Genomic DNA, 8,781 nt, shown 5'->3' on the forward strand with positions numbered 1-8,781 from the left:
CTACCGCGAATCCATGATTCATAAGATCGATTTAACAAAAATCCGTGAACCCGTTCGAGTCCGTTACTCTCTCTCTCTCTCTCTCTCTCTCTCTCGACAAATCGGCGGCAAAGGAAAATCGAGGGGGGAAAGGAGGACTATTTTATAATTTCTCGGCGGATTGACGCAACTGTGTAACGGGGTCCACACGATGACGACACGATTTCGTTCCGCGCTCGCGGACCGTATTTTTAAATGCCGCCGCCTTTTATCTTCGCGACCAGCCGCGAATCTTCCGCGATCGCCGTTTATAAATCACTCTCTGCTCTCTCGTTGCTTACAGAGAAGTAAGGAGAGGGAAAGAGAAAGAATGGAAGAAAGAAAGAGAAAGAGAGAGAGAGAGAGAGAGAGGTGAGGCCAAACGAGAGATGTGTTTCTCGTTTCTCGCACACAGTGAGAGTTCTCCCGTTGGAGAGGCACGATACGAGGTGGGAGAGAAATACGGTGAAAAGGGATGGAGGGGTGAAGGGGAAGGAGGGAGGGAGAAGGGGCAAGAGAAGGATAGACAGCCTTTTGAGTCCCCTCGGTGACCAGTTTAGTTCTGCTTGGCATTCGAACCGCACCAGAGATCATGTGACAGAAGACCAAGGGGCTAGGATCCTCGAATAAGTTTCGATCCTTGATCCGTTTTGGACCGCGTTAGATCGTCGATAGACCGTCGGTGGACCGCATCGATCGATCGCGATCCACCATTCCCTGCCACCGGATATAGTACAAGGTGTCTGTGAATCAGTTTGTACTGTGAAAACTTCACGCGTTTCCACGCGCACGTGCTGATTCCATCGTGTTGATTATTTTTTTTCTTCCCTTCTATATTTCCTCGAACGAACCGTTGCGAATTCTTCGAACGTCATCGAACCGCTATGCGATCGAGAGGCGCGTAAAATCGCGTAATAATAATATAAATACGCGAGGTAAATCGCGTTTCTTTTCCGCGTTTCGTCAGTGCACGATCAAGGATGACCGGTTCGAAAGAGGTAGTAGGATCGAGATCGTGACGGCACACGCAACACGTGCACTCCGTTTAAATCAACAAACAGCGGCCGGTCACGTAAAAACAGCGGCTCGCATACATTTAACGACGAGGAAACCGTACGTCTTTTCGTATTTTCCCTCCTTCTCTCTTTCCTCCGCATACACGCTCTCCATAAATGACACTTGTGAAATCAACGCACACATTTTCACCGCTCCGAGCAAGCGACTGTAGAAAAGAGGGTCGTTGACAGCGGGAGACCGGGTGATAAATGTACCGGTACGCGTTCGCTCGCCTCCGTTCCCTGCAAATTTTTATCAAAAGACCAATTTACCCTCGTGTTTACCGCGACTCTTGCTCACCCGATTCGCACATCTGTCGCGCGTGAAAATTAAATTCTCGCTTCGCGCGCGACTCCGCTCCGACTGGACTCTCTGTTCGCGCTCGTCGAGACTCGCGGAGGAAAAAAAAAAAACTCGAGTCACAGAAGTCAAAGAATCGAAAAGTGCGGAATATGAGATCGATCGATCCGAACACGGTCTAAGAATATAGTCGAGCGACGAGCGGATTCGTTCTTTTCCTTTCTTTCCACGTGTCCACCGTGTGCACAGGGAAAATAAATCGGCAACTTTCACCGATATACGGTACCAACGACTACAGTAGCTCGTAAACCATGTCGGGAGATACGACCTCGGACGAGGAAGGATCGCAGGAGGACTCCCCTCGATACGACATCGACGATCTGGAGATCATCAAGACGATAGGTGAGCACACAGATCCTATTCATCTCGACACCTTTCACTGACGACTCTCGAGCGCGATAGAAAAACTTTCTACTCGTGTACATGCGTCCGATACCCGATTAGAATGGTGTCTAGACACGCAGGAATTTATTCAACTATTCGAAATTATTGTAGAGATTGCATCGAAAGCAATATTAATCGATCTCCGTTTATTATTGTTATTCGCGAACGATGACGAGGAACAGGTTTTCGTTAAAGCGAATTGGATGATGCAAATGCTACTTGTCACACGCCGCCGAGTCTTGGTAAAATGTCAGAGACGAGGCGAACTACCCTCTAAACGAGGAAGTGGGCCACTGGAGAGTGAGAGGCTACCAAGTGTATATTTAACTGCTCGTTAAGTTCGAGTTACACGGAATGGGTGTCGGAGATGCAGGTGTTTCTTCGCTGATTTTTTTCACTCTTTCGCTGTGACTTGTGAAACCGTTCTTCTTCGAACGGCTGAACCGTTGTCTAATAGAAAGGAGAACTCCACACCTTATACATATTCCACGATGCTAAAAGAATCTAGGTGGGACAGCGTAAAAAGACCGTAAAAGCTTGTTTAAAACGCGCTTCCCTAATTTCCACGTGAAATTCATCAACGCAGCACGGTCTGGCTTTTGTGGGTCATCGGTGGATAATCCGGACAGTGAGATATTAAGCGATGTATGACGTATAACGAGAACGTGGAGGAAATAAATTCTGGAGCAAAAGCATCAATCTCTTATCGTTCCATTTAGCTTGATCGCGGTTTTGCTGGGTCGCGATTAAACTCGTAAACCGGAGGTAGTGGCTGGCCCTGGTAGTCGGAGATGCTCGATCGGGACAGATGTGCGGACATTGCTTTTTTCGAGACGTAGAACAAGTTTTGGACGAACACCAAAATCCTCTCCTTCTCTCTTCAATATCCATATGGGAGAAAAACAACGTGTCGAGGGGAAGCGTCTGGCGCGCGTAATTCGAGCGAAATAGCCCACTCGCGTGATGAATGAACCGTGTTATACCTGAAACATTAACCTTCTCCGATCTGATATATTTCCACTCGAGAACTTCCCATTTAATCATACAGGATGCGAGTATTTGGTCGAGGCATATGCCGATTAGACGACAATGAAAATGAAAATCTTTATTGGAGCGGAGCTGAAGTCGAAGATTAAGTTGTCGCGGAATTTTCGAGATACTTCTCTCTCTCTCTCTTTTCTCTTTAATTTTTTCATTTCGTCGGAAAGAAATATCGGAGACGGTCAATTACGTAAATTGAGGGACGAGCAAAGAATATTTAAAGCATCGGAAACAGCTCGTCGTTCTATCATTGACACCTGTTCTCAGCTGTCGCTGGCAATCACCGCGATCGTTTCACAGGGTATACAACACGATTTTGCGCCCCTTATTTCGCGCCGTCTGCCAATTTTCTCGCATTTATAATGACACCTCTCTCTCTGTCTCTCTCTCTGTGTACGTCTGCCCCTCATCTGTGATGCGAACACAGCAATTTACCGGTTAATTTCGGCGCGGACCACGGGGCAGGCGGCGGCCATCGCTGTTCCGTTAATTGGTCGTGGTACGTTGAACAGACCAACTTTAGTCACCTGCATTCGTGGGAAAGTGCATTAAACAGACCGCGTACCACGGATTTTGCCACTAGAGAAAGCGTTGATGATTAAACGCTCGCATGGAATGGATCGATAACACGTGTGAGCTATCTTTTTACCGCTTGTACTCTGTAAATTAACGAATATAATCGATACTTGTATACGCGCATTTTTTATCACGAGGAATCGATAATCTTGGCTATTAATAGCCGATCGATACACGAATAAAATGCACAAGCGATCGTTCATTGATAAAATCAAAGTTTTCTTAACGAATGTTTACAACCAGGTACAGGCACTTTCGGAAGAGTGGTGTTATGCAGGCATCAAGGTACTCCCCTAGCCTTGAAGATTCTCTCGATGGTGGACGTGATCAGATTGAAACAAGTGGAACACGTACGGAACGAGATCACCGTACTGAAAGAGGTCAATCATCCCTTTATCGTGAACATGTAAGTCAAATTTGCTTTCTCCTTTCTCCTTTCGGCTCGACCAACGTGTAACATTGTAACGATCGATGAAGGGAATTGTCTGCTCAAAGGCGAGGAAGTACACTATGTATGGTATGATCAAGAAAGTTGTGAGTTTGTCGGTCAATCGTATCTCTGAAAAAGAAAGCGTAACTAAAAAACCGCGAAAGTGATACTTGCTGATCTTCCATCAACGATTCAAACATGCTTCTCGTTCCATTAAGATCGCAAAGAAAACATATATATTTTCTATCATTTTTATTTTTTTTTATTTTCTTTTTTTTTTCCTTCAAAATTTTCTGTTTCTAAAATTCTAAAATTCTCACTGTCGTCCCATTATTTTTAACGCCTCAGTTTGGTTTCAGGCTTTGGAGCGGAAGGGACGAGGCAAGAGTATACATGTTGCTAGAGTTCGTTGCCGGTGGGGAGCTTTTCTCCTATTTAAGGGCAGCTGGCCGATTTTCCGGGCCCACCAGCTGCTTCTACGCGGCCGAAATTGTTTGTGCATTGGAATACCTGCACAGCAAACACATAGTTTACAGGGATTTGAAACCTGAGAATCTTTTGTTGGACAGCCAGGGACACCTGAAGATCACCGATTTCGGATTTTCGAAGAAACTGACGGACAGGTAAACGGATACTTCTTAACTATATCACTTCTAGAACGTTCAATAAACGGTAAACGATAAATATGCAGCTATGCTGTATTTTCATCGAGCTTGATTGAATCCATTATGTCGTAACATTCGATAAATGCAAGTAAATAAATTCAATAATTCAGTTGAATTATTAATTACGATCTATAGTTCTGACGTCGATCGATCATATCTCTTATGGAAGATTTCTTTTTTTTTTATTTTTTTTATTTTTTTTTCTATCGAGATATCAGCAACGTGACTGCTCGATCACATGAGAAATTTCATCGATAATTAAACGTGATAATCGTAATGTGTATATATATGTATATATATCAGAGAATAATTATTATCGGAAATCACGATTGCAGAACGTGGACTCTGTGCGGCACACCAGAATATTTGGCGCCAGAAATAATTCAGAGCAAAGGACACAATAAAGCGGTTGACTGGTGGGCGCTTGGTGTTCTGATCTACGAAATGTTGGCCGGTTTTCCGCCATTTTTCGATGACAATCCGTTTGGCATCTACGAGAAGATATTGAGCGGCAGGATAGAATGGCCAAAACATATGGATCCAATCGCAAAGGATTTGATCAAAAAACTTTTAATTGCAGATCGTACGAAAAGATTAGGAAATATGAGGCAAGGTGCCGATGACGTGAAAAGGCATCGTTGGTTCAAATTAGTCGAATGGCCGTTGGTAATTTCAATTCGAATTTTGAAAATAATTTTCTGTTTTTTTTTTTTATTAAGGTGAATAAACTCATTTGTACGTATCGTTGCATTATTATTTTACACGAATAGGTACCTCAAAGAGCTCTTACACCCCCGATAAGACCACGAGTGAAGGCACCAGGGGATCCAAGCTGTTTCGACGATTACCCGGAAACCGATTGGCGTTCTCAGCCTCCGTTGCCGCCGGAACAACTGGCTCTGTTTCAAGATTTCTAAAAGAAACGTCATGGACAATCGTTCCAACCATGCCAGACATTCATTGACGCAAATTCGTTTGCAACCTTCCGTGTCGAGATTAGAACCATTGAGCTAACGGTATTGTGATGTGTATAAAATTTCGCAAACGGTCAAACAGGAGTTCCTTCTTATTTTGTACATAGCGGCCCCTTTTTGTATTATTCTCGTTGAGTGCGTAGTTTATTTATTCGTTATATTCGTTGAGTAGAGTAGATATATTTTTTTTTTTCGTTGTTTTAAAGGAATTCGTCATTGTAAATAAAAAAGAAGTGCAAGGAAAAATCATTTCGAGCCACGAGATTACGAATTGTGAATTAATGAGAAGTTTATCGTTACATCGATGTACGTTCCTTCTGAAAAAAAAAAAAAAGTGATGATTAGTAGTAATAATTATAATTTTATAAAAATTAATGTAAAGTATTTGTAATTTGTAATAATGTATCGTGCAACAGTACGTTTACATTTCAAGAGAGAGAATTAAATCGTGAATTTTTTTAAAATTTCATCTTCTTATCTTCTGAAGCGATCGTTGTATCAACTTTTTGAACCTTGAACACACTACAAATCCAATTGTATTGTAGTCTCTCGTTAATGGTGATAAGATCAGTCGTCATGCACACCACCTACGGATCTAATAAATTTTAAAATAGTTACTGAATAATTTAAATCACAAGCACACAACCTTGTTATAATAAAACGCAATATTCAACACGAAAAATAACCAGTATGATGAACATTGTTGAAGTCAAGCGAGAAGAATTCAAAGAGCAATAACTATGCCTAAAAAATCGAACAGTAAGAATCAAGAATTCTTGTCTATCTCTTACGATAAAAAGTACGATAATTTGATATCAAAAAAACGATCGAATCGTAAAATTAACGTGATCGAAACCAAGCCGAATGTCACAAAACGAGTAACCGATCCTCCAAAAAAGGGAAAAAAGAATCCAACCTCGTTGGACATTTTAACCGATTTTTTGGAAAGCACGTCCGTGCACGGTTTGCAATATTTCGGTAAAACGGATATAAAAGTCGGAACATTTGGAAAGATCTTATGGAGTGTCACCATATTCAGTTGTTTCATCGGTATCTATCGTTTCTTCGAGATAAAATACATAAAAGTAATATAATGTAGAATTAAGTATGCGTCTCGTTTCAGGTTTGAGTTTAATGGTAATGCAATTTCTACGTCGTTACAATGAAAATCCGACCAACACGTATATACTGACTTTCGACGAACCGATATTCAAAGCTCCTTTTCCTGCTGTAACCATCTGTCCGACTATGCCAATTCCTATGCGAAAGCGTCTGGCCATTTTGGAGAACGCGATATTGCCTGAGAACGTGAGCAGAGAATTTGCGTTAAATATATTGAAGTATGTATATACAAATTGCAAAAGATATTGTAAAGAAAAAAAAGAAAAAAATACCGATGAGAGGAAAATTGCGTAGATATGGCCATATCCTAACTCATTCGTACACGAGCAAGGAGTTCGAGGAAATCGATAAGTTAAAAGCGTTTTTGAATGCGAATAAATGGAAAGTGGTGGAATTCGTGAAAATTTTGATAAATTGCGAGGATGTCTTCGAGTCGTGTCAATGGAATACTGAACGGATAGATTGTGGTAAATCGATAAAGACCTCGTATAGTTCGTATGGATTGTGTTGCTCGTTTAATTATCTTCTCGAAGGTTACATGAGTCCTCAGAAGCAAGTATATTTCAATAATATTTATCGTTTATTATTTATTAATCGTTCGAGAAATTCTCTATTATTTCCTTTTATGTATATCTTTTATTGTATACCGATGATGTAAAGAGGTCAAGCAAGACCAAAACCTTTGGGATCCGCTGACTTTGGCTCAGAGAGCGGTTTGAAAGTCGTGATCAACAAAGAATTTCAACAACAGAGCGACGAGGAAGACTCGTACAATTCTATGAATTTTTCCATGAAAAATAATGGTATAGTGGTACGAGGAAAAATGATAATTCGAATCGACATCTGAGATGAAATTCAAAATAAAATTTATCTGTTATTATTTTCGCAATTAGGTAGTCATACATGACAGAATGGATTTTCCTGGATTGAGTAGTAATATGTACATGTTACAAACGAACCATGAATTAAAGGTAATCTATTCGATAGAAAAAAATGGAATCGATGAATCACTGATTCTTTTAATTAATTAATATTCCAGATCGCTATTAAACCGGAATTAATTCAGAAACCAAAAGGACTCCGACATCGTAACAAAGAGAACCAATTAGTTCCTTTATGCATCGCGGAAGATCAAAATACTTTGGAATATTTTTCCATCTATGGATATTCGAACTGTTATGCGAATTGTAGGGTAAAGGCCATGCTTCGGTATTGTGGATGTTTACCATTTATTTACGACAATGTAGCTGAATACAATAAGATCAAAGTAATGGAAATTTTATCGTTAAAAAATCGCTATATTCACGAAATCACGAATTAGGCCGATCGATTTTTAGCGTTGTGAGTTGGATCGTCTACGGTGTATTCAGAGAAACGCGAAAAAAATAAGAATCGTGAAGAATATCCAGAGCAAAAATGTTTCTTGTTCCTGTAGAACACCGTGCACTTATATGAACTACGATGGATTCCCTAACTCGATACCTCTGATGAAAACCAGTTCCACGTGAGTTCATTTCATAAATATTTCATTAACTATACTCATAATATGCGTTATTTTCCAGTAGAAATGTGTCACAAAAATCTACTATTCTTAACGTTTACATGAATTCGCAAACTTATCAAGTTTCAATAACTTTATCAGCCGCTAACGAAAGTTATCTTCTGGGTATTGAATACGTTCAATTTTTCTCGTTATTTGTTTCATTAAATTCAAGTTAAATTAATTCAAATTTACGTTTCAGCATCAGTCGGTGGAATCTTTAGCTTGTTCCTTGGTTGTAGCTTTTTAAGCGTCGCAGAAATCATTTATTTCGTATACTTATTTTTTCGCGCTAGTTTGAAATCGAGTCAGAAGAGCCGAAATTTAAATACATCATAAATACTGACTATTGTAAACAGTAATTGACATGTTTATTTAAACATTCAATAAATAACGGTAGTAGATTATAGATATAGCAATGTTGCCTTTCTCTTTCCTTCGAATTGCACCATTCTAAATCACGCTCTATCGAATATATATATATATATATAGGTTATCGATATTTCCAAGACCTTGGTCAATAATAATTCGATCGAACGTTACACAGACTCGATCTATTGTGTAATATAATCTGACAGCACACAGACAGCAGGCAAGAATCTGGAGCAATTAGAT

At 40.3% G+C, this 8,781-nt stretch overlaps 2 protein-coding genes across 3 annotated transcripts; both read left to right on the forward strand.

Annotated features, from left to right (window-relative positions):
* Positions 1-524: 524 nt before the first annotated feature.
* Positions 525-5,886, forward strand: LOC410228 (cAMP-dependent protein kinase catalytic subunit PRKX). 2 transcript variants are annotated; one of them, XM_393711.6, is made up of 5 exons: positions 525-1,776; positions 3,679-3,841; positions 4,225-4,488; positions 4,866-5,196; positions 5,301-5,886. In XM_393711.6, the coding sequence occupies exons 1-5, from the start codon at positions 1,686-1,688 to the stop codon at positions 5,445-5,447; spliced, it is 996 nt and encodes a 331-aa protein (XP_393711.3). In that variant the 5' UTR covers positions 525-1,685; the 3' UTR covers positions 5,448-5,886. The 2 variants fall into 2 exon arrangements, with proteins under 2 accessions (XP_393711.3, XP_006562899.1); XM_006562836.3 differs by lacking the exon at positions 525-1,776 and adding an exon at positions 1,821-3,491.
* A 225-nt stretch (positions 5,887-6,111) lies between these two features.
* Positions 6,112-8,781, forward strand: LOC726149 (sodium channel protein Nach). Its single transcript, XM_026443309.1, is given in 8 exon segments — positions 6,112-6,589; positions 6,591-6,844; positions 6,921-7,437; positions 7,520-7,597; positions 7,666-7,893; positions 7,964-8,130; positions 8,192-8,292; positions 8,369-8,781. Coding segments are annotated over 8 exon segments (1,827 nt in total). The 5' UTR covers positions 6,112-6,244; the 3' UTR covers positions 8,506-8,781.

The sequence above is a fragment of the Apis mellifera genome, linkage group LG10, assembly GCF_003254395.2.
Source record: "Apis mellifera strain DH4 linkage group LG10, Amel_HAv3.1, whole genome shotgun sequence".
Taxonomy (NCBI): Eukaryota; Metazoa; Arthropoda; class Insecta; order Hymenoptera; family Apidae; genus Apis; species Apis mellifera.